This window comes from Prionailurus bengalensis, chromosome B3, assembly GCF_016509475.1.
Source record: "Prionailurus bengalensis isolate Pbe53 chromosome B3, Fcat_Pben_1.1_paternal_pri, whole genome shotgun sequence".
NCBI lineage: Eukaryota > Metazoa > Chordata > Mammalia > Carnivora > Felidae > Prionailurus > Prionailurus bengalensis.
In genome coordinates, this window is record NC_057355.1 from 60531048 (window position 1) to 60558763 (window position 27716).

The 27716-nt window shown below is 37.4% G+C and overlaps 1 protein-coding gene across 2 annotated transcripts in view; it reads left to right on the plus strand.

The window, feature by feature from the left end:
- Positions 1-27716, plus strand: part of UBR1 (ubiquitin protein ligase E3 component n-recognin 1) — a 135462-nt gene that overhangs the window by 7718 nt on the left and 100028 nt on the right. For both annotated transcript variants that reach the window (XR_006293034.1, XM_043554111.1), the window contains exons 2-3: positions 12181-12437; positions 15031-15109. Coding sequence is in view for 1 of the 2 variants with exons in the window: in XM_043554111.1 (XP_043410046.1) it covers positions 12181-12437; positions 15031-15109 (336 nt within the window). In the remaining variant the exon portion in view is untranslated. The remainder of the gene's footprint in view (positions 1-12180; positions 12438-15030; positions 15110-27716) is intronic.

The following is a 27716-nucleotide window of genomic DNA, read 5'->3' on the forward strand; positions in this document are numbered from 1 at the left end:
AAGAGACTGATGAGAGACTTAATAGTTATTTTCTTCATTTATTTGAAAGGCTGTTGGTTGAAAGAGCCCAAAATTGTACTGGATTATTTCAGACTGCATAGGGTAAAAGTTATAGGAAGGTAGATTTTGGGTTGATTATGAACTGTAAGAATGGACATTGGCCGAGAGGAAGTGTTCGGACAGGTTTAGGGAACTGATTATCAGATGTGTTGTAGAATTTCCTCATGGGGTAAGCAGTTGAACTAGGGTTTTTGTTATTGTTTACTTGTTCTTAAGCTTTATGAATCTGTCAAATAGTATTACAAGAAAACTTAGTGTAACCAAAAGATTTCTTGGTGCCTGGAGACATTCCAATTACACTAATCCAGTACTTACCATGAACAATTCTAGAGCCTCCAGATTTTGTTACTCCTTTAAAACAGAAGAATTAGAAAAAAAGTTACAGGGCCTTTAAAGCCTGGTAGATACCAAACAGTTGTCTAAGGAAGGGTAAACTGTGGTTTGGACAAAAGTAACCTATTAAAAGTTAGCTTTTTTTTCAGAATGATGTTTCCAAGCAGGCATCCAAGTCCCTGGGTCAGAATTGAGAACATATCTTTAATCTCCGTGGGGATGAGGAAAATGTTTGGAATGTTTGGGAATTTAAATATTGTGAGAACTTGTTTTTAGCAAAGAGTCAAGTTAGGAAAGCCTTCTCTTTTTTTTTTTTTTTTTTTTTTTTAATTTTTTTTTCAACGTTTATTTATTTTTGGGACAGAGAGAGACAAAGCATGAACGGGGGAGGGGCAGAGAGAGAGGGAGACACAGAATCGGAAACAGGCTCCAGGCTCTGAGCCATCAGCCCAGAGCCTGACGCGGGGCTCGAACTCCCGGACCGCGAGATCGTGACCTGGCTGAAGTCGGACGCTTAACCAACTGCGCCACCCAGGCGCCCAGGAAAGCCTTCTCTTAACTGCAAATGTTGAAAAAATTTTTTTTCCTTCTGGACCTTGAAATTAAAAATTCTTAATTTTATTCTTATGTCAAATGGGTAAAAACACTAAAAACAACCAAACAAATAAATAGGAAAATCAGGCCTACTCCAGCCACCAGTAATCCCTGAACATGTCACCTAGTAAAATACATCCTGTGTAGTTTTTTCTAATCTGGAAAAAAAGACAATCTTAGTCAAAAAAGATTTTCCATAGATGTGGCAATCATCTAGGAAAAAGTCTTCATGAAAAAGTAAAATTATACTTTAGCTTATATAAGAATTCTATAGTTTTAGAAGGCTTACTGTCATCATTTGCTTTGTTCTCTCTAGCAAGAAGTCCATAACATTCAGCAATGACTGAGAACTTTTATTAAGTACTTGTGTAGGCCTGTGGGGGATACAGGGATTTGTAAGGCAATGGTTCTCCCATCAGGGAATTTATAGTTTTGGTGAAGAGGCTAAGTGTACACATACAATGATAACTAGTATTATTTGCCAGAGGTATAGGTACTGAATGAGTACCTCCTTCAGTAAGTGCTGTATTGGAGTTAGAGGGGAGAATAATTTTCTTAGGCTGATCAGTGAAACGTTCACAGAGGAGGGTCTTAAGCTAGATGGACCTTAAGGAATAACACTCCATGGGGGTGGAACGGTGGACAGCTAGTGGTAAGATCACTGGAGAGGACATTTAAGGCATCAACACCCAGACATTCTGCCCAAGTCAGCCAACAATATAAAGATAACATCATAAAATATTAGTTCTTCGTACTAAAACATCCAATGACTAAGACATGCAATAGGCAGTTTTTAGGGAAGAGACTTCATTTGGAAGAAAAAAAAATAAAAAGGTGAAACTATGTTACTTGTTTTGTTTTACTACTAAAGTGAAGTTGTTAGTCTGGAGGGTAAATTTAAAAGAACTGTGTACTTATATTTGGTTGAGTAGAATGAGCACTGAAGGAGTTAGGATGCCTAAGATCTGCTCCTGGCTCTGATACTAATTGGCTGTATGATCTTGGCAAAGCCAGTTAATTCTCCCTGTGATTCAGTTTTTTCATATATAAAATGAGAGACCTGAACCAGAAGATCCCTTTGGTTTTGGTGACTGTAAAGTTTCTCATGTTCTTCTAAGAATTCTTCAAAAACTTGAAAAGAACTAATTCTATGACTTCCATTACATAAGTAACACAGAACAGTTTTTTGTTTGGTATATAGCAGTAAATATTCAGGATTTTTTGTTTTGTTTTGTTTTGTTTTTCACGAGTACTGTTTGGAGAAAATAACCTTAGGTATACCGTAGAACATTAGATATTCTCTATTTCACAGTTACAATTGTTGCTACATTTCTGGAGAAAACAAGCTGTTGGTCTGTTGAGTACCCTAGAAAAGTTGGAGTTAGAATACTGGAATGGAAGGTGTAGTTTTTTTATTTTTTTAAGGTTTTAGTAAAATATTTTTAATTTTATAATTGAAAAAAATCCCCCAAATATGGAAAATATCACTAAGAATATTGTTCATATACTGTAAGTAAACATACAGATTCCATGAAAATACGTTAAAATCTCACTACCCACTGCTCTTAACATTTTGGTGTATATTCCTCCTGATTTTTTCCCTCACATAAATAGATACATTTAACCAAAATAAGGTTTTATATATACTGCTTTGTAATTTGCTCTACTAAAGTATACATTATTAATGCCTTTCTGTATTAATAAATAAACATCTTCAGTATTGGTTCTTTTTCTTTTGAACTCATTTTAGACTTACAGAAAACTTTCAAAAACAGCACAGTTCTTTTATATCCTTGACTCATGCATTCCCTAATGTTAGGCATCTTACATAACCACAGTATGTATCAGGGACAGGAAACTAATGACACTAACTAAACTCTAGACTTTATTTGAATTACACTATTTTTCCCACTAACATTGTTTTTCTGTTCCAGGGTCCTATCCAGGATCCCACATTACATTTACTTATTATTTCTCCTTGATCTCTTCCAGCCTGTAACTATGTCTCAATTTCTCCAAAGTCTTTTCAGGTTTGTAGCAGCGTCTTGGTCTTGCCTTATATTTCTTTAAAAAAAATTTTTTTTTTAAACATTTGTTTGTTTTAGAGAGAGAGCAAGAGAAGGAGAGAGCACGTGCATGTGGTCGTTGCACACATGTAGGGGAGGGGCAGAGAGAGGGAGACAGGAACCAAAGCAGGCTTCTTATTGTGAGCGCAGAGCCTGATCAAGACTCAGCTGCTTACCCAACCCAGGCACCACATCTTGCCTTGTTTTTCATGACCTTGACATTTTTTAAGAATATTGAAGTTAGTTTGTAGAATGTTCCTCAATTTGGATTTGATGTTTTCTCATGTTTAGAATGAGGCTGTGCAATTAAAAAAAATTTTTTTTAATCTTTATTTATTTTTGAGAGAGAGAGACAGAGTGTGAGCTGGGTAGGGGCAGAGAGAGAGGGAGACAGAGAATCTGAAGCAGGTCTAGGCCCTGAGCTGTCAGCACAGAGCATGACGTGGGGCTCAAACTCATGAACTGTGAGATCATGATCTGAGCCGAAGTTGGATGCTTAACCAGCTGAGCCACCCAGGCGCCCTGAGGCTATGCATTTTTGGCAAAATAATACAAAAGTGGTACCATAAGCTTCTCAGTGTATCACATTAAGGGATTCTTGGTATCAATATTCTTGTTACTAGTGATATTTATCTTTTTTTTTTAATTTTTTTTTTTAACGCTTATTTATTTTTGAGACAGAGAGAGACAGAGCATGAACGGGGGAGGGTCAGAGAGAGAGGGAGACACAGAATCTGAAACAGGCTCCAGGCTCTGAGCAGTCAGCACAGAGCCCGACATGGGGCTCGAACTCACATACCGCGAGATCGTGACCTGAGCCGAAGTCGGACGCTCAACCAACTGAGCCACCCAGGCGCCCCAACTAGTGATATTTATCTTAATCACTTGGTCAAATTGGCATCTGCAAGGTTTCTCTACTTTAAAGTTATTATATTTTTTTCTTTGTAGTTATTGTCTTCAGGAAGATATTTTGAGACTATTTGGCATCACCTTAAATGGGTGTATTATATCTTACAGATTTTTTAGTTTTTTTTTCTCTTAATTGCAAAAGTATTGACAGTTGTGTAAAAAAGGTCAAACAGTATAACATTGTTTCAAGTAAAATGTGAAAATCCCTGGATTGTCTCCCCACTTGCTTCTCTCCATGTAACCACTGTTAACAGTTTGGTGTTTCTCCTTCCAGATCTTTATCTGTGTTTAGGAAAGTGTATGTTTAGATGTACAAAATAGACATTTAGGTGGACCTCATTTTTTCAGGTACAAGTGACATTATAGGAACACCCTGGTATATATATCTTTGCACAGTTGGGCAATATGGCTAAATGATAGATTGCACAATTTCTTAAGCTATTTCCCTATTGATGGACATTAAAGTTTTTAGTTTACTGTTTTTATGAATAACTTTCCACACCTAAAATGTGTAGATTGAAAAAATAAAATAGTAAAAAAATAAAATAGTAAAATAGGCTGTCTAGGGAAAAATAAATCCTTTTCAGAGCTCTTCCTACTGTAATTTATTTTGAATCCTTTTAGAGATTTTCTGTGTAAATGTAAGCATACATAACTATGTCTCCTCTGTTTTTTCCCCATCTCCCTTTATAAGTGGTAGCATATACTCACAGTTACATATCTTTTGTTTTTTGTTTAACAGTGTAACTTGAAGAATGTTCCATATCAGGAAATACAGATCTGTGCCCTCCTGCTTTTTATACTGGCTGCATTGAATTTATATATCATGATCTATTCAACTTGTATTGGGAGACATTTAGATTGTTTCTTGCCTTTTACTATTATAAATAATGCTGCAAATAAAATACTTGTATTTCTTATATTTTTGTTCTTTTTGCACATTTGAGTTTACCCAAGGAATAAATTTCTAGAAGTGGAAATTCTAGGGCAAAGGATTTTTAAATTTAAAATTTTTAGGGGTGCCTGGGTGGCTTATTTGTTAAGCATCTGACTCTTGATTTTGGCTCAGGTCATGATCTCATGGTTTGTGAGTTTGAGCCCCCTGTTGGGCTCTATTCTGATATGCGGGCCCTGCTTGGGATTCTCTCTCTACCTCTCTCTCTGCCCCTCCCCTGCTCACATGCTCTCACCCTCTCTCTCTTTCTCTCTCTCTCTCTCTCTCTCTCTCGTTCTCTAAATAAAATAAAAACATTAAACATTTTTTCTTTTTTTATTACATTTAATTTATTTTTGATAGAGAGACAGAGCACAAGTGGGGGAGGGGCAGAGAGAGATGGAGACACAGGATCCAAAGCAGGCTCCAGGCTCTGAGCTGTCAGTACAGAGCCCGACACGGGGCTCGAACTCACAAACCATGAGATCATGACTTGAGCCAGAGTCAGATGCTTAACCGACTGAGCCACCCAGGCGCCCCTAAACATTTTTTTAAATAAAAAAAATTAATAATTATCTCAAAATTACCCTTCAGAGAGGATGGGCTACTTCAATTCCTACGATAATACCTAATTTTAACAATGTATTTTACATAAATTTTTTTAAAGTTTTTATTTTAATTACCATTAACTATATGTTAGTTTCAGGTGTGTAATATCGTGATTCAACACTTCCGTACATCACTCTCTGCTCATCGTGACAAGTGCACTCCTTTTTTTTTTTTTTTTTTTAATGTTTACTTGTTTTTGAGAGAGATAGAGAGAGACAGAGTGTGAGCAGGGGAGGAGCAGAGAAAGAGGGAGGTACAGGATCTGAAGCAGGCTCCAGGCTTTGAGTTGTCAGCACACAGTGCTATGCGGGGCTTGAACTCATGAAACGTGAAATCATGACCTGAGCCGAAGTTGGCCACTTAACCTACTGAGCCACCCAGGCACCCAACAAGTGCACTCCTTAAACCCCATCACCTATTTTACCCATCCCCTCACTCCTCTCCCCTCTGGTAACCATCAGTTCGTTCTCTATAGTTAAGAGTTTGTTTCTTGGTTTGTCTCTTTGTCTCTCTCATCTTTTTTCTTTTGCTTGTTTGTTTCTTAAATCCACATATGAGGGAAACTATATGGTATTTGTCTTTGACTTAGTTCGCTTAGCATTATACTGGCTAGCTCCATCCATGTCATTGCAGGTGGTGAGATTTCATTCTTTTTTATGGCTGAATAATACTCTTGTATATATATACATCACATTTTCTTTACCCATTCATCAATCGATGGACACTTGGGCTGCTTCCATATCTTGGCTACTGTAAATAATGCTGCTATAAACATGGGTATATGTATCCCTTTAGCTTCACATTCTTGTGTTCTTTGTATAAATACCCTGTAGTATGATTGCTGGATCATAAGGTAGATCTATTTTTAGCTTTTTTAAGAACCTCCATACTGTTTTCCACAGTGGCTGCACCATTTGCATTCCTACCAACAGTGTGAAAGGGTTCCTTTTTCTCCACATCTTTGCCAGCACCTGTTGTTTCTATGTTGTTGATTTTAGTCATTCTGACAGGTGTGCGACGATAACTCATTGTAGTTTTGATTTGCACTTCCCCGATGATGAATGATGTTGAGCATCTTTTTTTTTTTTAGTGTTTATTTTTGAGAAACAGAGAGAGACAGAGCACGAGTGGGGGAAGAACAGAGAGAGAGGGAGACACAGAATCTGAAGCAGGTTCCAGGCTCTGAGCTGTCAGCACAGAGTCCATTGCAGGCCTTGAACCCATGAACTGTGAGATCATGAGCTAAGCCAAAGTTGGACACTCAACTGACTGAGCCACCCACATGCCCCAATGTTGAGCATCTTTTGATATTTCTGATGGCCATTTGTATGTCTTCTTTGGAGAAATATGTTACATTAAAAAAATCATTCACGACAAGTGGGATTTATTCCTGATTTGCAAAAGTGGTCAAATATTCACAAATCTTACCAGTGTGATACAGCACATGAAAAGGGAAAGGATAAGAACTATACGATCATTTCAATTGGCACAGAAAAAGCCATTTGACAGCATACAACATACATTCATAAAAACCCTCCTCAGAGTAGGTTTAGAGGGAACATATCTCAACATAATAAAGGCCATGTAAGGAAAAACCCTCAGCTATCATTACCTTAAGTGGGGAAAAACTGAGAGCTTTTCCCCTAAGGTCAGGAACAAGACAAGGATGTCCACTGTCACCACTTTTATTCAACATGGTATTGGAAGTGGTAGCCACACCGATCAGACAACAAAAAGAAATAAAAGGTATCCAAATTGGTAGGGAAGAGGTAAAATTTTTACTCTTTGCAGATGACACGGTACTCTATATAGAAAACCTGAAAGATTCCACCAAAAAAGTGCTGTAACTGATAAGCAAATTGAGTGAAGTCGCAGGATCCAAGATCAATGTACAGAAATCTGTTGCATTTCTATACATCAATAATGAAGCAGCAGAAAGAGAAATTCAGAAAACAGTCCCACTTAGAACTGCACCAAAAATAACATGATACATAGGAATAACCCTAACCAAAGAAGTGAAAGACCTGTACTCTGAAAACTATAAAACATTGATGAAAAAAATTGAAGATAACACAAGAAAATGGAAAGACATTCCAAACTCATGGATTGGAAGAACAAATATTGTTAAAATGTCTGTACTACCAAAATCAGTCTACACGTTTAATGCAGTCTCTATCAAAATACCAACAGCATTTTTCACAGAGCTAGAACTAACAGTCCTAAAATTTGTATGGAATGACAAAAGATCCTGAATAGCCAAAGCAGCCTTGAAAAAGAAAAAGCTGGAGGCATTTCAATTCCAGACTTCAAGTTGTATTCCAAAGCTGTAGTATCAAAACGGTATGGTACTGGCACAAAAATAGATACATGTATCAATGGAACAGAATAGAAAACCCAGAAATAACCCCCCAATTATATGGCCAAGTAATCTTTGACAAAGCAGGGAAGAACATCCGATGGGAAAAAGACACTTTTGCATGGATAGCAGCATGCAAAAGAATGAAGGCATACAAAAAATAAATTTGAAATGGATAAAGACCTAAACCATAAAAATCCTAGTAGAGAGCACAAACAGTAACTTTTTTCTACATAGGCCTCCTGAGGCAAGGGACACAAAAAAATAAAGTATTGGGACTACATCAAAATAAAAAGCTTCTGCACAGTGAAGGAAACAGTCAACAAAACTAAAAGGCGACCCAGAGAATGGGAGAAGATATTTGCAAATGATATATCTAATAAAGAGCTAGTATCCAAAATACATAAAGAACTTCTAAAACAACACCAAATAATCCAATTTACATAAAGTTTTAATGAGTTGAATTTACTTATGGATGGCATGTTGAGCTTCAGGAAAGCACACTCAGAAAACTTTATATATAGTCAAATATCTGTAACTTTTTTTGTTACCTGTACAGAACTTTATGTAAATTCTTAATTCTAAGTATATTTCAGCTTTATAAAACTCTTTTGACAATTTTATGAGTTTATCATAGCTAAATAAAATTCTGATTTCTGTACTTTTCCCTGAAAATTGTTTTTAACACTTTTAAGGGGGCATCTGTTAATTTAAGGTATAATGAACAATTATATGTTCACCTTGTCAAAACTCATGATTTTATAAACATTATCTAGCCTTTGTTCTTACAGACTGAAGAGTTGTAATTTTCCATACCTGTTACTTTTTCTAGAGTTCCTTTATTCTCTTGATGAGTTTTTTGCCTAGATTACATTTCCTAGTGGACTGAACAGTCTCACAGCTTGGGACAAGGGTGTTCCTGTGCCAAGAGGGCCAGGGCCTTAGCTATATAGATAGCTTATGGGTGGATGTCCTGTGCCCTACCGGCAAGTTGGATTAGCAACTTCTTTGTTGCTTCCTATTTCTGTGTAATTTCACAGAAGGTATAGCTAAATAGACTCAAGAAGCAGAAGGATGTTCATTTTAACATATATCCATTCCAAAATTAATCTTAATTATTTGGTTGTGTGAAAGATTTGAAAAATGCATAGTGAGTAGCAGAATTGGATATTAGTTACTCATGTTCATTTTGAAGAGCAGAAGGCTTTAATTTTTATCAAATCCATTTTTTTAATGCTTAATGCTTTTTGTGCCCCGTTCCAGAAATCTTGACCTGCTCCAAGATGGCAAGAGTTTTCATTAAGAAGTTTTATGGTTTTAGCTTTTATATTTAAGTGTATGATGCATTTCAAATTAATTTTTGTGTTTGGCATAGAGTATAGATTGAAGTTTACTTTTTTATAAGGATATCTGATTGCCTCTGTAATTTTTTTGAGAAGACCATCTTTTCTTCTTTGAATGGTGTTGGTTCCTTTTCATGAAAAAATTGACTGTGTGTGGATTCATTTTTGGACTCTCTCTTCTGTTCCATTGATAAATATGTCTTTTTTCATGCCTCTGCTACACTGTCTCAATTAGCATAGATTTACGTGAATCCTGAAATCAGCATGAGTCTCTTCTAAATTTTTTATATTTCTATATTCATTTTAGAATCAGCTTGTCAATTTCTACAAAAATGTTTGCTGGGATTGCGTGGAATCTGTAGATCAGTTTGGCAAGTGTAGATATCTTAATATTGAATTTTACAATCAGTGAACATAATATAGTTCTTCATTTATTTGGGTGCTTTAGAAATTTATCTCAACAATGTTTTGTAGTTTGTAGTGTAGAGGTCTTACATCTTTTATTAAATTGATGCCCAAATATTTTAAGATTTTTAATGCTACTATGAATGCTATTTTTCAAAATTTCACTTTCAAATTGTTGGTAGTATATAGAAGTACAGTTGGTGGGTTTTTTTTTGTTTTTTGTTTTTTGTTTTGTTTTTAGTAAGCTCCTCTCCCAGTGTGGAGCCCAACACAGTGCTTGAACTCATGACCCTGAGACAGTGTGCTTCTTCCCTTTCAATCATCATTCCATTTGTTTCTTTTTCTTGCCTTACTGCACTAGCTAAGACCGTCAGAACAATATTGAATAGGAGAGAACAAAGGAGAGAATGTCCTTGCCTATTCTTTATCTTTGGGAGAAAGTGTTCAGTGTATTATTGCAGATATTTTCTCTCAATATGTGGCTTTCCTTTTCGTTTTATAAACTATGTACTTTAAAATTCACTTTTAAAATTTACATAAATAACTTTTTATTGTACAGTTCTGTGAGTTTTGACATTTGCCAACATTTGTGTAACCATCACCATAACACAGGTGTAAAACAATCCCATCGCACTCAAAAATTCTGTCATTTCTACTTTGTAGTATAAACCCCTGGCAAACCACTGTGCTGTCCTCCATCTTGGTAGTAGTTTTGCCTTTTCCACAATGTCGTGTAAATGGAGTGATATAGGGCGCCTGGATGGCTCAGTCAGTTGAGCGTCTGACTCTTGATTTCAACTCAGGTCATGATCCCAGGGTTGTGGGATTGAGGCCTATGTTGGGCGCCACATTGAGGATGGAGGTGGCTTAAGATTTTCTCTCTCTCTCCCTTTGCCCCTTTCTCCCACTTGTACTCTCTCTAAAATATAAGTTAAATAAATAAATAAATAAATAAATAAATAAATAAATGGGATTATAAAGTACATAGCCTTTAGAAATTTTTAAATTAGTTTTTAGAATATAGCTTAAGTGTGTACAAATACAAAATATGTATAAATGCAAGTTTTTACATAATTATAAGACAAACAATGAGATACTAATAAAGCCAGAAAACCAGCCCATTTCAAATGAGCAACATTCATTTAACTAGAAGGATGTTAACTGCAACTAAATTGTCAATATTGGGTTGATAGTAGAGAGCTGTGCACTCAACCTTTTGTTTCCCTTGCCTATGTTCATTTAAGCTTGCTATTACTGAGTGGCATTAAAAACTGATTGGGCTGGGTTGGTTGGATGGTTTAGGGTAATCGTACCTCATATTTAAGCCCAAATTGCCAGCAAGTAATCACCGAATGTCTTTTTTAAAGGAATTTCTTGGTGCTTGGAAAGCTATCTTGTTTGATTGAAGATAAGAATGAGATGATGGTGTTATTGAAACCTGCATATAGTGTCTGTGAAACCCACTTATTACAGGAATCAGGAATTTGGCACAGAGATGAGAGCTCTGCTCAGTTCACACAGATGCTCTATGAACATGGCCCTAACTGCTAAGAGGCAATCAATGCATAGCCTTTTGAACTTTACTGGTTTTATAAGAATACATTTTGATGTTGCATTTATTGATAACTTATGCCTTTTATTCCTGAGCAGTATTCATTCCATGGCTTGGCCATACCACAGTTTGTTTATAATTCACCAGTTGAAGGACAATTGGGTTATTTCTGGGTTTTGGCAACTTAAAACTCTTGTAACATCCATGTATAAGTGTTTGTATGAACATAAGTTTTCAATTCTTAGGTAGATAGCTAGAAGTTTGATTGCTGTGTTGTAAGGTAAGTTCATGTTTAACTATAAAACTGCCAAACTTTCATAAAGTGGTTATACCAGTTTCAGTTCCTACTAGCATTTTCCTTTTCTGCATTCTTGTTTATACCTGGTATTGTCAGTTTTTTATATTCTCTTTTACCTAAACCCAAATAAGTTGTGTAGGGGTTTCTCATTGTCATTTTAATTTGCATTTCCCTAATGATGTTGAGCATGTTTTCATGTACAAATAAACATGGCACATAAGCCATCTGTAGTAGTTTCTTTTGAAGAGCAGAAGGGTTTAAGTTTACTTTTGAGGAGTATAATTAATCCATTTCCTTTTATGTTTAGTGCTTTTGGCGTTCTAAAAACTCTTTTCTACTCATTCATTTTGATCTCTCAGTAAATGTTACAATTCCTTACAACATTTAAACTAAGAATGTGGGGAATGCTTTGTCCGTACAGCCCCTGACTAGTATTAGAATTATCTTCAGAGATCAGGAGTTGCCCAGTCCAGAAGGGAAGGGTAATTCTCATCCACTGCAGCTGCTCTTTTTTGTTCCCCCCAGATATATGTGGTATGTGAGCAGCCACTTAATTTCCAAGGCTATTTTTTTAATCCACTTTCCTTTTGTATTGGTAAGGGATAAAATAAGAATATATTGTAAATCAGCCTCTCTGAAATTTCAGAATTGTGCTATTATTTGTACCCCTACATCTTTAAGAAGAAACTTGTAACCAAGTGTAATTTTTGTTTTCTTTCAGTGGTGGGATCAGCAAGCTGACTTTTATACTACTTTTTTGCACCATTTGGCACAGTTGGTGCCAGAAATTTATTCTGCTGAAATGGACCCAGACTTGGAAAAGCAGGAGGAGAGTATACAAATGTCTATATTTACTCCACTGGAATGGTACTTATTTGGAGAAGATCCGGATATTTGCTTAGAGAAATTGAAGCACAGTGGAGCATTTCAACTCTGTGGGAAGGTTTTCAAAAGTGGAGAGACAACGTACTCTTGTAGGTAAGAATTAGAAATTTATAGGATTAGTTAACTTCAGTCTTGGTATTTTGTACTTATTTTATGATGTATTTAAAAAAATGTATTACTATTTATAGTATACTTAATCCTACTTAAATAACTTCCTTTTATTACGCACTTATAGGTCGGTTTTTGCTTGTACAGCTTGTTTTTGAACGTATGACTTAAATAGTTGTCTCACTTTCCTGTTCTCTAAAAGTATATAACGGATAGATTTTTGTCTTGTTTTTAATGTAGTCCACATACTCTTAATATGAAACCCTGGGGCCAGTGTATTTCTGAATTCTGAACTCTTCTCCAGCAGAGTTAGGGCAGGATCCTATCATCAAACATAGCATTTCTGTAAGAAATCAATGAATATTCACAGCAAATGGTATAGTCGTCACATCATTTCACATCATTTTTTTCTACCAAGTGAGATTTGGTATCAGGGGATTGTGGACCTATAGCAACAGTTGGAATTAAGTTGAGTAGAAAAGGCCAGTGGTAGGGAAACTGAAAGCAGCCTTAGGGTTTTTGCCCTTTGTGAGAGCAGTTGCCTTACAAATCATGGTAGCACAGGGGCGCCTGGGTGGCTCAGTCAGTTAAGCGTCCGACTTCAGCTCAGGTCATGATCACATGGTCCATGAGTTCGAGCCCCGCGTCGGGCTCTGTGCTGACAGCTCAGAGCCTGGAGCCTGTTTCAGATTCTGTGTCTCCCTCTCTCTGACCCTCCCCTGTTCATGCTCTGTCTCTCACTGTCTCAAAAATAAATAAACGTTAAAAAAAAAAAAAACTTAAAAAAAAAAACAAAAACAAATCATGGTAGCACAGAGAACGGTTTTACTCCCTGCTCCTGCCTGAAGCTTTCATCTTTTAGATTTTAGTTGCACTGTAGTTTTAGTGAGTTTTTTCCCTTTACTAGAGGTAGTTTAGGTTAGGAGTGAATTTTTAGACTTCATAAATTCAGAGAATTGGCTTTTACTTCCTGTAATTCTAGGTTTGACTGGTTTATGTGTAGTTAATAGTTGTTTAGAACATAGTATCATTACCCTATTTTCTTAGGAAAAAAGTCAGCTTTTATATTTTGTGTACTATTTTGCTACATAGGTAGTAAGGTTTATCTTCTTACATAAATTTTAGCTGAAGCCTAGTCTGTTTCAGCTAAAGCACAGTAGACATTTGTAGATCTCATTTCTCCAAAAGTGTCATGGAAACATTTTTAATTGTCACAACTGGGGAAATGGTAACGCATCTAGTGGGTAGAGGCCAAGATTGACACTTAAGCATCCTGCAGTGTGCAGGACAGTCTCCTCTATTCCCAGCAAATAATTATCCAGTTCAGAATGTCAGTACTGCTGAGGTTGAGAAAATTTGCTCTAAATTTGACAGTAGATAATGTATGCTTTCGAGAGTATTATTAGGCTATCTTTATTTCCTATTAGGCTTTAAAATCATTGTTAAAACAGGGGTGCCTGGGTGGCTCAGTTGGTTAAAGCATCTGACTGAAGCTCAGGTCATGATCTCGTGGTTCATGAGTTTAAGCCCTGCATAGGCTCTGTGTTGAGAGATTCTGTGTCTCCCTCTTTCTCTGCCCCTCCCCTGCTCACGCTCTGTCTCTTTCTCAAAAATAAACATTAAAAAATGTATATATATACATATATATGTATAATTTTTAAAACTTTCCAATTCCATCTCTTCCACTCTTCTAAATCAGTATTTTAAAAATTAATTTTGCACTTTTCACCAATTTGCTTCTAATGTTTCCCTGAAAAATGTTAAATAAGATTTATGTGTATTTTAGGAGTTATTAGGGAAGAGATTAAGAGAGATTGAATTTTTTTTTCATTCATTCAGTAAATATTAATTGAATACCTACCATGTGCCTGGCACTATTCTGGGTGCTTAGCACATATCATTCATAAACACAGTCATAAACATTCCTGCCCTTAGGCTGCTTCTATTCCATTTTTTTCTTCTTTTTTTAAAAAAAATTTTAATGTTTATTTTTGAGAGAGAGAGAGAGTGCTAATGGGGGAGGGACACATGGAGAGGGAGACACAGAATCCTTAACAGGCTTCAGGCTCTGAGCTGTCAGCACAGAGCCTGATGCGGGGCTTGAACTCAAAGACCCCAAGATTATGACCTGAGCCGAAGTTGGATGCTTAACCGACAGAGCCACCCAGGCACCCCAGGCTGCTTGCATTCTAATGAATTTTGTCTTTATTCAAGCCTCATTTACCAGTGAACAATCAGTGTTTGTAAAAATATGTTTTTAAATGCAGTAGGTTAAGATGATGACAGATAATGGGAAAAAAAGCTAATCATTTTTCACAAAACTAATCTTGAATTGCAACTTAACAGTCTGAAACCAGCTAAAAGCTCAAAATAATGAGGTTGATTTAAGAGGCAAAAACCAAACATCCAAACTTACATATTCAAATATGGCTCAAGTTATTTGGAATTCAGTTTTTGAGACACTTTCATATTCAGTTCGTGCACCACACGGGAAACTCATTCACATTATATTATAGTCATATCTTAAGCATCATTGACGTCTTCTGAATTTTGGAATCTAATTCTCAATCTTTTTCAGGGACTGTGCAATTGACCCAACATGTGTACTCTGTATGGACTGCTTCCAGAATAGTGTTCATAAAAATCATCGTTACAAGGTATGAAAATAGATCCATAAAATCTCTAGATTAGCAGGAACTTTGTGGCCATCTGGTCCAAATACCTGACCAGTACTTGAATTCCTGCTATAATAGTTCTGATAACTGAACCTTTAGCTTTGGTTAAATATCACATAATATCACCTCAAGATGCAGCCCTTTGTAATTTTTTATGAGATAGGTCATTTTTATACAAATGATTGTATAAACCGTATGAAACCCTTAAAGAACTGTGAAGCAAACACCTGCGTAACCACTGCTTAGGTCAAGAATAAGGTGTTGCCAGCTCTCAAAGGCCTCCCATTTGTCCCTTCTCTCCCCCTTTGTGATAACCTTTCTCCTTTCTTCTCTCTTGTGTGATAATCTTTATTTCTCTTTTAACTTATCACCAAATCACACTGAATAATTTTGTTTTTGAACTTTATATAGATGGAGTCATGCTGTATCTTTTTCTTATTGAGTAACTTCTTTCACCCAGTGTTATGTATATAGCTGTAGTTTGTCCACTGACCTTTATGGTGTTCAATAATCCATGTTGTCCTTACTCATTGTACTGTATATGGATATGTAGATTGTTTCCAGTTTGGGGCTATCATGCTGAGCAATTTTGCTATGAACATTCCTATTTGTGTATTTTGTACACATGTACAGTAGTTTCTCTAAGATATATATCTGGAATAGAATGCTGAATTCTAGGGTATATGAATCTTCTTTAGTTGTAATAAATAGTGTCATATTGTTATCCAAAGTAGTCATACCAATTTATGGGCTCTCCAGCAGTATGTGAGAGTTCCCACTGCTGCACATACTTGGGAGATTTGGTGTTGTCACTCATTTTAATTTTAGCCAATCTAGTGGGTATATAATAGTATCAAATAGTGGTCTTAATTTTCATAATCACTAACGAGGTTGAGGACTTTTTCCTTTCTTCTTATATCATTAGACAGCTTTATTATTCTGAGCTGAAATGTATTTCTCAAATAATTGTATTGGTTGTATATTCTGGGCTTAGACAGATGTTGTTGATGTTATTGATGTTTTTCTTTAACATCCTGTTAAGCATGCCTAAAGTCTTGTGTAAGTGTATATAACATCTCAAAGTTAGGTCTGTGCCCTCCATAGAATTCAAAGTGCTGTTCAGGTAATTAGACTGGCCTCAACATTACTACTTCTATTTCAGGAAGTGATGGGCCATAGGCATAGATTATGGGTATTATTGTGCACAAGAAAAAAAGGATCGAGGAACCTATGATATAGTATGGTTAAAATGTTTTCCCAAGATTGGAAAGCTAATCACTGATGAGATTTTTAAAGTTAAGCATTGGTTAAATTCTTTTGTTTTTCTTAATTAAAAAAAAAATGTTTATTTATTTTTGAGAGAGAGAGAGAACACACGAGCAGGAGAGGAGCAGCGAGTGAGGGAGACACAGAATCTCAAGCAGGCTCAAGGCTCCGAGTGGTCAGCACAGAGCTCAATGCGGGGCTCGAACCCATGAACCATGAGATCATGACCGGAGCCAATGTCGGACGTTTAACCGACTGAGCCTCCCAGGCACCCCAAGCATTAGTCAGCTTCATTAATTATAGTATTTCTTATGTTGGAGAACCAAAGAAAGAATGCCAGTAGTAGAGACAGGAGGAAGTTGTTAATTTCTTCCCATTTTTACTGTAGGAGACTAATGGGGAGAGATAGTAAAGGCTCAAGACAAAAGTTTTCCAGTTCCTCAGATTTAAAGACTTCTAAGCCTATGCTTTCTAAGCTTTGGGAGTTTGTGGGTCAGTACAATTTCCAAAAACATTGGATATGACATAGGGTTTTCAAATTTTTCTTTGGCCAAGTAAGTTCAGTTTTAATTTAAAAAAAGACACATGAACAGCAACCAAATATACTTGCCATCTTATATCATTTTATAAAGGAAAAGATATTTAATTCCAAGAAAGTAGGATAATCCCAGTATAAAGACTAGTTCTTTAAACTGCATACATGTAGGGGCACCTGGGTGGCTCAGTTGGCTGAGTGTCTGACTCTTGCTTTTGGCTTGGGTCTTGACCCCATGGTCATGGGATTGGGCCCCATGTTGGGCTCTGTCTGTGCTAACAGCATTGACCTTGCTTGGGATTCTCTCTCTCCCCCTCTGACCATCTCCCCTGCTTGTGCCACTCTCTCTCTCTCTAAAAATAAAAATTAAAACAAAAAAACAAAAGGCTGTGTACATGTAGCTCTGTGAAAGAGCTCACTACAGTTTTTCCTGTACTGGTTTTTCTGTGGACTGGTAAAAACCTATTTGTTAAATTTTGGGAACCTTTCACTAAGCTACCTTCAAGTTTTTAAAGCTAACCAGTTTATATTGCTACTGCACTCTTTTATGGAGTATATTTAGGTTTACTATCTTGAGGTCTTTCAGAACTCTTCTTACAGAGGGTGCTTACATGGCTTACTCATGAATCTTTGGGTCATCAGAAGGATGGGCTATTTTGTGACTAATATAAGATTATGTCTGTAAGCTTTAAAGAATATTACCCATCAAAAGTGAGTGTGAAGAGAAGAGAACACTTTCGATGAGAGAATAAGTTGGTGAAATTTTTAAAGAAAAGCAAGGGAATGACTAATAAACATAATTCAGGCGAGTAGTAACCTCCAGGGCAGGTAAGAGGATGGGACTCTGGATTATTATACACAGGCAGCTTCAGCAGTAGTAATACTTTTTTGGGTTGGGTGCTGGGTTCATGGGTATTCATCTCATTGTTATATTTTGTAACTTATCTATACACTGTGTATACTTTTTTGTATAATAAAACACTTCATAAAAGAAAAAAAATGAAGCCATTAAAAAAAAAAGATCAGAAGAAATAAGAAAGGATATGTGTTGCTTCAGAGAAGAGGAAGAAGAGTTATGACGGGACAGACTGAAGATTGAACACTATGAAGACAGGACCAAGAAAAACCTTTAGTGGTAGAATAGCCCAAACAACCTGAAAACAAAAAAATAACAAAGTTGAAATTCGAGCTTTTTGTTCTACTGTGTGTAATGTGACCCTTCATGATTTCTAGGTTCTCTGCAGTTTACCTCTTCAGAAAACCTACAGTAAATAAATAAGATCTTAGGATGTAATATATAACATGGTGACTATAATTGATAACACCATATTTTTTATTTGAAATTTGCTAAAAGAGTAGCGTTTAAATGTGCACACACAAAAAAAGTGTGTATAAAAAGAGAGAACATACTGCATTACTGGTTTTTAAAAACACCTAAAAGCTAATCTCTGGATTTTCTCCTCAAAATAAAAAAGCACCCACTGTTAAAGATTATCTAAAAACTTTTTTCTTCTTTTTCTTTCTTTCTTTTATCCTTCCTTCCTTCCTTCCTTCCTTCCTTCCTTCCTTCCTTCCTTCCTTTCTTTTGTGAGCCAGGGAGGGGCAGAAAGAATCCAAAGCCGTCTGGGTGCTGTCAGCACAGAGCCTAAGGTGGGGCTCAATATTGCCCCATGATACCATGACCTGTACAGAAATCAAGAGTCAGATGCTCAACCAACTGAGCACCCCTAAAGATTATTATTATTTTTTAGCCTTCCAAGGGTTAATAGTGATCTGATTTTTGTGACTTGCTCAGTTTTTAATATTTTCAGTATTAAGTCACTTCCAAATTGGCACCAATTGTCTAAATCTCCTCCAAGATGTTCTTTTTTTTAAAAAAATATGTATTGATTTTTGAGAAAGAGACAGAGTGTGAGTGGGGGAGGGGCAGAGAGAGGGAGACACAGAATCCAAAGCAGGCTTCAGGCTCCGAGCTGTCAGCCAGAGCCCAACGCAGGGCTCGAACCCACGAACCGTGAGAACATGACCTGAGCTGAAGTCGGACGCTCAACCAACTGAGCCACCCAGGCACCCTAAGATTATTTTTAGTGTAGATAAATGTTTCCTTTATCTAAAATGAGGAAAGTGAGTTACAAAAAACAATATATAGGCATACCTCATTTTATTGCATTTCACCTAATTATGCTTTGCAGACTGTGTTTTTTACAATTGAAGGTTTGTGGCAACCCTGAGTCAAATAAGTCTATTGGTACCATTTTTCCAACAGCATTTCCTCGCTCCATGTCTCTGTGTCACATTTTGGTAATTCCTGCAGTATTTCAGACTTTATCACTATTATTATACTTGTTATGGTGATCAGTGATATTTGGTGTTGTAATTGTTTCGCGCTGTCACGAACTGCACCCATGTAAAATGGCAAACTTAACTGATACAGGTGTGTGTGTTCTGACTGCGCCATTCACTGGCCATTTCTCCATCTCCCTCACTATACTCAGGCCTACCTATTCCCTGAGATTCAAATGTATTGAAATCATGCCAATTAATAACCCTGCAATGACCTCTAAGTGTTCAAGTGAAAGGAATAATCACATGTTTCTCATGTTAAATCAAAAGCTAGAAATGATTAAGCTTAGTTGGGAAGGTATGTTTGTGTGTGTGTGTGTGTGTTTTAACGTTTATTTTTGAGACAGAGAGAGACAGAGCATGAATGGGGGAGGGTCAGAGAGAGGGAGACACAGAATCTGAAACAGGCTCCAGGCTCTGAGCTGTCAGCACAGAGCCCGACGCAGGGCTCCCGAACTCATGGACCTCGAGATCATGACCTGAGCCGAAGTCGGCCGCTTAACCAGCTGAGCCACCCAGGGGCCCCTGGGAAGGTATGTTTAAAGCTGAGTTGGGCTGAAAGCTGATTTGCTAAGTGTGCTAGTTTGCTAAGTTATGAAGGCAAAGGAAGAGGTTTTATTTTTTTATTTTTTTATATCTTTTTATTTATTTTTGAGACAGAGACAGAGCCTGAGCAGTAGAGGGTCAGAGAGAGAGAGAGACACAGAATCCGAAGCATGCTCCAGGCTCTGAGCTGTCAGCACACAGCCCAACCCGGGGCTTGAACTCAAGGACTGTGAGATCATGACCTGAGCTGAAGTTGGACACTTAACCGACTGAGCCACCCAGCCCCCCCCCCTTTTTTTTTTAATGCTTATTTATTTTGTGAGAGAGAGACGGTGAGCGGAGAAGAGGGTAAGGGAGAGAGAAAGGGAAACACAGAATCTGAAGTAGGCTCCGGGCTCTGAGCTGTCAGCACCGAGCTGGATGTGGGGCTCAAATTCAGATCTCAAGATTATGACCTGAGCCAAAGTCAGGCGCTTAACCCACTGAGGCATCCAGGTGCCCCAAGAAAGTCAAACAGCCTTATTGCTGTTATGGAGAAAATCTGAGTGTTCTGGATAGAAGATCAAATCAGCCACAGCATTCCCTTAAGCCAAAGCCTAATCCAATCCAGAGCAAGGCCCTAACTCTCTTCAGTTCTGTAAAGGATAATATAAAGTGCAAGGTGAAGCAGCAAGTGCCAATGTAGAAGCTGCAGCACATTATCCAGAAGATCTAGCTAAGATCATTAATGAAGGTGGCTACACTCAACAACATATTTGCAATGTAGACAAAATAGCCTTGTATTGGAAGAAGATGCCATCTAGAACTTTCATAGTTAGAAGTCAATGCCTGGCTTCAAGGCTTCAAAGGACATACTGACTTTCTTGTTAGGGGCTAATGCAACTGATGTCTTAAAGTTGAACCCAGTGCTCATTTACATTTTTTTTTATTTTGTTTATTCATTTTAAGTAATTTCTACATGCAACATGGGGCTCAAACTCATGACCCCAAGATCAAGAGTCACATGCTCTTCTGATGGAGCCAGCCAGGCACCCCTACACTTCTGAAAATCCTAGAGCCCTTAAGAATTACACTAAATCTAGTTTGCCTATGCTCTATAAATGGAACAACAAAGCCTGGATGACATTATATCTGTTTACAACATGGTTTACTGAATATGTTAAGCCAACTGCTGAGACCTACTGCTCAGAAAAAGATTCTTTTCAAAATATGACTGCTCATTGACAATGCACCTGGGTAACGAAGAGCTCTGATGGAGATGTACAATGAGATGAATGTTGTTTCATGCCTGCTAACACAACATCCATTCTGCAACCCATAGATCAAGGAGTCATTTCAACTTGCAAGTCTTACTATTTAAGAAATACTGTAGTCCTAAACCTATTGTTGCTATAGATTGTAATTCCTTTGATGGGTCTGGGAAAAGTACATTGAAAAGTTTATGGAAAGGATTCATCACTTTAGATGCCATTAAGAACATTCATGATTTCATGTGAAGAGCAAGAAACATGAACAGGAATTTGGAAAAAGTTGATTCCAACCATCATGGATGACTTTGAGCATTTCAGGACTGTGGTGGAGGAAGTTAACTGCAGATGTAGAAATAACAAGAGAACTAGCCTGTGAAGTGGAGGCTGAAGATGTGACTGAATTGCTGCAGTCTCATGATCAAACTGTAATTAATGGATGAGGAGTTGATTTTTGGTAAATGAGCAGAGAAAGTGGTTTCTTGAGATGGACTCTATTCCTGGTAAAGATTGTTGAAATGATGACAAAATATCCCATAAACTTAGTTGATAACTTAGTAACAGGGTTTGAGAGGATTGACTTCAATTTTGAAAGAAGTTCTAGTGTAGATAAAACATCAAACGGCATTGCGTGGAACAGAGGAATTGTTCATGAAAGAGTCTATCAGTGTGGCATACTTCATTGTTGTCTTATTTTAAGAACTTGACACAGCCACTCCTTCTTCAGCAAGCACCACCCTGATCAGTCAGCAGCCATCAACGTCAGGGTAAGACCCTCCACCTGCAAAAAGATTACAATTCACTGAAAGTTTAGATGATGGTTAGCATTTTTAACAATAAATATTTTTAAATTAAGGTATGTATATCATATTTTAGACATAATGACACTTAAAAACTTAGACAATAGACTACAGTGTAGTATAAAGTTTGTTTATTTTGAGAGAGAGAGCATGTGTGTGAGTAGGAGAGGAACAGAAAGAGGGAAAGGGAGGGGCGCCTGGGTGGCGCAGTCGGTTAAGCGTCCGACTTCAGCCAGGTCACGATCTCGCGGTCCGGGAGTTCGAGCCCCGCGTCAGGCTCTGGGCTAATGGCTGAGAGCCTGGAGCCTGTTTCCGATTCTGTGTCTCCCTCTCTCTCTGCCCCTCCCCCGTTCATGCTCTGTCTCTCTCTGTCCCAAAAATAAGTAAACGTTGAAAAAAAATTTTTTTTAAAAAAAAGAAAGAGGGAAAGGGAGAGAGAGAGAACCCCAAGCAGGCTCCACACTGTCGGCGCGCATGAAGCCTGATGCAGGGCTTGAACGCACGAACCATGAGATCATGATGTGTGCTGAAATCAATAGTTGGATGCTCAACCGAGACACCCAAGAGCCCCTCTCATGGTATACTTTTATATGGAAAAAGCAAAATATATAAAATTATGCATTCGATTTTTGGTGTTTCTTTTAAAAAATATTGTGTATATAATATTTAACCGTAATTTATTTGAACTATTTATCTATTATTGGGGGAATGTAATTAGGATTCAGTTTCTTTTTTTTTTTTTTTTTTTTAATTTTTTTTTTCTACGTTTATTTATTTTTGGGACAGAGAGAGACAGAGCATGAACGGGGGAGGGGCAGAGAGAGAGGGAGACACAGAATCGGAAACAGGCTCCAGGCTCTGAGCCATCAGCCCAGAGCCTGACGCGGGGCTCGAACTCATGGACCGTGAGATCGTGACCTGGTTGAAGTCGGATGCTTAACTGACTGCGCCACCCAGGCGCCCCCAGTTTCTTTTTTTAAGATAAGCATTGCATTGTTGCTATAAACATCTTTATGTGTGAATCACTTTTCTCTATGTCGGATTATTTTCCTAGGATAAATTCTCAGAAGTGGAATTATTGGATTAAAAAATAAAGACATTTCAGAAAAAAAAAAAAAACAAGCCACAGACTAGATGAAAGTCTTTGCAATACACTTATGTGATAAAGGAGTGGTATCCAAAACATACAAAATACTCTTAAAATTAAATAATAAGAAGGTGAACAACACATTTAAAAAATGGGCAAAAGATCTGAAACAAACTTTACCAAGAAAATATATAAATGGCCAATGAGCACATGAAAAATGCTCACCATCATATGTTATTAAATTAAAACAAAAATGAAGTACCACTCCACACGTATTAGAATGGCCCAAATCCAGCATCAAATGCTGATGAGTATGGGAGCAACAGAAACTCTTATTCATTGCTAGGGAAAATGCAGAATAGTACTTTGGAAGACAGTTTAGCAGTTTCTTATAGAAGAATACTGGGGTGCCTGGGTGACTCAGTTGGTTGAGCATCCAGCTCTTGATTTCAGCTGGGTCATTGTATCCTGGTTCATGGGATCAAGCCTCGTGTAGGGCTGCCATTGGGCTGTGTGCTGGTAGCACAGAACCTGCTTGGGATTCTCTCTCTCTCTCCCTCTCTCTCTCTCTCTCTCTCTCTCTCTCTCTGCTCCTGCCTTGATCTCACATGTGTGCTTTCTCTCTCTCAAAATAGATAAACTAAAAAAAAAAAAAAAAAAAAGGAGCACTTGGGTGGCTCAGTCAGTTAAGCATCCAACTCTCGATTTCAGCTCAGGTCATGATCTCACGGTTTATGAGTTCACGTCCCACATTGGGCTCTGTGCTGACCTCTCAGGGCCTGCCTCGGATTCTCTGTCTCCCTCTCTCTGCCCCTCCCTCACTTGGTCTCTCCCAAAAATAAATAAACATAAAAAAGTAATAAAAATAAATAAACATACTGTAACCATACAATCCAGGAGTTGTGTTCCTTGCTATTTACCCAAATAAACTGAAAACTTATGTCCGTACAAAAAAGTGCACAAGAATGATTATAGCAGCTTTATTCATATTTGCCAAAATTTGGAAGCATCCAAGATGTCCATAATAGATGAATGGATAAACCAACTTTGGTATACCAATACAATGGAATATCCTTCAGTGATAAAAAGAAATGAGCTACTAAAAGAGAGGGCAAGACCTTAAATGCATATTACAAAGTGAAAGAAGCCACTGTGCAAGGCTATATACTGTGTGATTCCAGCTGTATCACATTCTGGGAAAGGCAACACTGTGGAGGCTGTAAAAAGATTAGCTATTCCCAGGGCCTGGGAGATGATGGTGGAAGGGATGGAGGAATGAATAGGTGGAGCACAGAGGGGGTGTTTATTCTGTGTGATACCGTAGTGGTATATACATGTCATTATTAATTTGTTAGAACCAAAAAAGTGTACAACACAGAGAACCCTAATGTGAATTATGGACTCTAGTTAATAATAATGTATCAAAAAATAATGTGTCAACTTTGACTTCTCAGTTGCAACAAATGTACCACTCTAAGGCAAGCTGTCAATAGTAGGGGAAACTGTGTGGTCAGGGGAAAAGGAATATATGGGAACTCGGTATTTATTGCTTAATGTTTCTTTAAACGTACAACTGTTGTAAAAAACAAAAAAGGTTCTTAGTATATTTTGCCTAATTGCTTCAGGAAAGAATTTTACTGAATGTGTTACAAGTAGTGGTACAGAAACCTTCAGAACTTGCGAAAACCTTTAATCCTTTAAACAGAAAATTTTCAAACTGAACCCAGCTTAAAATGTTTCCCCAGTTTTATTGAACTGTATTTTTTTAAATTTAATGTTTCTCTTTGTTTATTATGGAATGGTGGCTACTTAATTTTGCCATATGCCTGGATAATAGGAACAAGGTCTTTGTTTATTTTGCCACCATCCTTGCTGAAAGGACAGGGTCGTTGGTTTGATAAGTAGATTAAATTCTAAGAAGCAAAGATCACAATAATGTAACTTTGATCGAATAAAACCAAAATAGTGGCTGAGTTCATCTAACTAGGGTCTTTTTGTATCTTGGAAGCTGATAACAAACCAGGCCAGCTTATAACCGGTATCATTTTATTGAACACATTCCAGAGTCAATTAGAATAAATGTGGAGAAGAAAACAAAGTCCACTACCTGTCTTCTTTTTCCGTGTCCCCTTCCTGTGTATGTCTCTATCTTCATTTGCTAAATTGCAATGATACATTTATGTACCCTTCATCCCCATCTGACCATAAGCTCTCCAGAACAAGGCCCAGGTCTCATGTACTTTGTACCTTTGTGTCTTTCGTGGTACCTGGGACATAAATGCTTTCAACAAATGTTTCTTGAAATGTTAGGATCCAAAGGACTAACACTGAAGATCCATAGACCTGATGTCTAACAATTAATTATAAAAATAAATGGGGGGGGGGGCGCCTGGGTGGCTCAGTCATTTGAGCATCTGACTCTTGGTTTCAGTGCAGGTCATCTCACTATTCATGAGTTCGAGCCTTTACTTTTGATTTGTTCTTAACTCTGCAATTACATTTGTAAAATGTTCACCCTCTATCCTTTTTCTAAAGTCTTCCTAGTCACCTCTTGGTCAGATGAAGCCCATCCTCTAGGGTTTGCTGAACTAAAGTTTGTGGGTTAAATCTGATTTGCTACCAGTTTTGTATGGCCTACAAGCTAAGTATGTTTTTATATCTCTAGATGGCTGGGAAAAAGATAAGAAAAATAATATTTTGTGATACATGAAAATTATGTGAAATTAAAAGTCCTATTTCATGGTACATAAAAATTATATAAAAATAAAATTCTGGTGCCCATAAATAAAGTTTTATTGGAACATAGCAATGCTTATTTATTTATTTGTTGTCTATGGCACTTCTGCACTACAGCAGTAGAACTGAGTAATTCAGCAGAGACTGTATGACTTGCAAAGCCTAACATATTCACATATTCATGTCTGTTTCTTTATACATAAAGCTCCCGAACTCTCTTCAAGTAGATTCCTCAGGAAGGGTGCATATATACAGTATTCCCTAAGTGATGACATGTTCAAAATTCTATTTTTATAGCTTGGTTGGAGACAGTATCCTTGGTTTGCATTTTCTTTGCTTGAAAACAGAGCCTTGCTGTTGTCTTGTTTTACATGTTGCTATTGAGAAGCCTGTTACCAGTCTAGTTTTCTTGCTATTATGTTATTTCATCTTTTTGCCAGAAGGCCTCAGGACATTTATCTTTAAAGTCTAGCAATTTTAGGGGGGCCCGGGTGACTCAGTTGATTAATTGTCCAACTTCAGCTCAGGTCATGATTTTGCAGTTCGTGGGTTCAAGCCCCGTGTCGGGCTGTGTCCTGACAGCTCAGAGCCTGGAGCCTGCTTTGGATTCTGTGTGTGTGTGTCTCTCTCTCTGCCCCTCTCCCGCTCATGCCCTATCTCTCTCTCTCTCTCTCGAAAATAAACATTAAAAAATAAAAACAAATAAATTCTAACAATTTTAGTAGGATCTACTTCAGAGTTGATGATACTGGGTTGAGTTTTAGTTATTCATGAGTGCTTTCAATGTTTAGATTTAGGTCTTTTATTTTCAGGAAGTTTCCTTAGATTACAATGGGGGTTTCTGTTTTTGTGTTTTGAGAGAGAGAGCATGAACCGGGGAAGGGCTGAGGGAGAGAGAGAATCTTAAGCAGGCTCCACACCCAACACAGAGGAGCCCAATGTGGGGCTCCATCTCACAACTGAGATAATGACCTGAGCTGAAATCAAGAGTGGGATGCCTAACCAACTGAGCCACCCAGGTGCCCCAGATTATAGTTTTAAATAACAGCTCTATTCCATTGTTTAGATTTTCTTCTTTGGTGACTCCATTTATACTTAGGTTGGCTCTTTTATGTCTATCTTCTGTTGCAACCACTTTCTCTCTGACCCTGTATGTCTTTGCTTCATTGCATTATCATTTGTTGATTATTTTCCTGCTTTGTTTCAATGCTGTTTATTTTTCATTTGAGTCTTTTGTCTTGGATACCTTGTAATTTAGAATTCACTTCAAGTAGGATTTTCTAGTTTTCTGCTATTTTTTTCCCCGAGTTCAGTCAAGTCTCATATTCCTTTTGTGTCCATGTCTGATCTTAGTTTCTGTATTTCTAATTAAAGGTGCTTTAATCCGATTAAAGGCTTTCATATCCAGCAAATGTTTGAGGCATGTAATTAAGTTTAGAGCATTACATTACAGTTTTCTTCAGTTTTGTGGTTGGGCTTTGGCTGTGATTGCATTTTTTGCCTTTCTTTTTTGGTAATAGTTTTGTATATATATTTAAAATTTTTTTTAATGTTTGCTTTTCAGAAAGAGAGAGAGAGAGTGGGGGAGGGGCAGAGAGAGAGGGAGGCACAGAATCCAAACCAGGCTCTAGGCTCTCAGCTGTCAGCACAGTGCCCAACATGGGGCTTGAACCCACAAACCACAAGATCATGACCTGAGCCGAAGGTGGACACTTAACTGACTGAGCCACCCAGGCACCCTAGTTATAGTTGTGAACGAATATGGTCTGTTTCTTCTTTTTCATTTCATGGACAGGGTTTACAAGTGCTGTTTTCTGTCAGTTCTGCCCTCTTCTGTGTAATTTCTTTTATAGATGATGTTGAGAGTAGAGGTGGCATGTGTTGTTTCTCTCATTTCTGTAGGATCCTTAATTTTTCCTTCTTGTTTCCTTTTTTCATTTACTGACAAATCTTTAAGGGCTTATCACCTTTTTTTTCTGTATTTCATTTTCCTACAAAAGCAATGCTTCTCTGAGGTTGCTACTGCTGG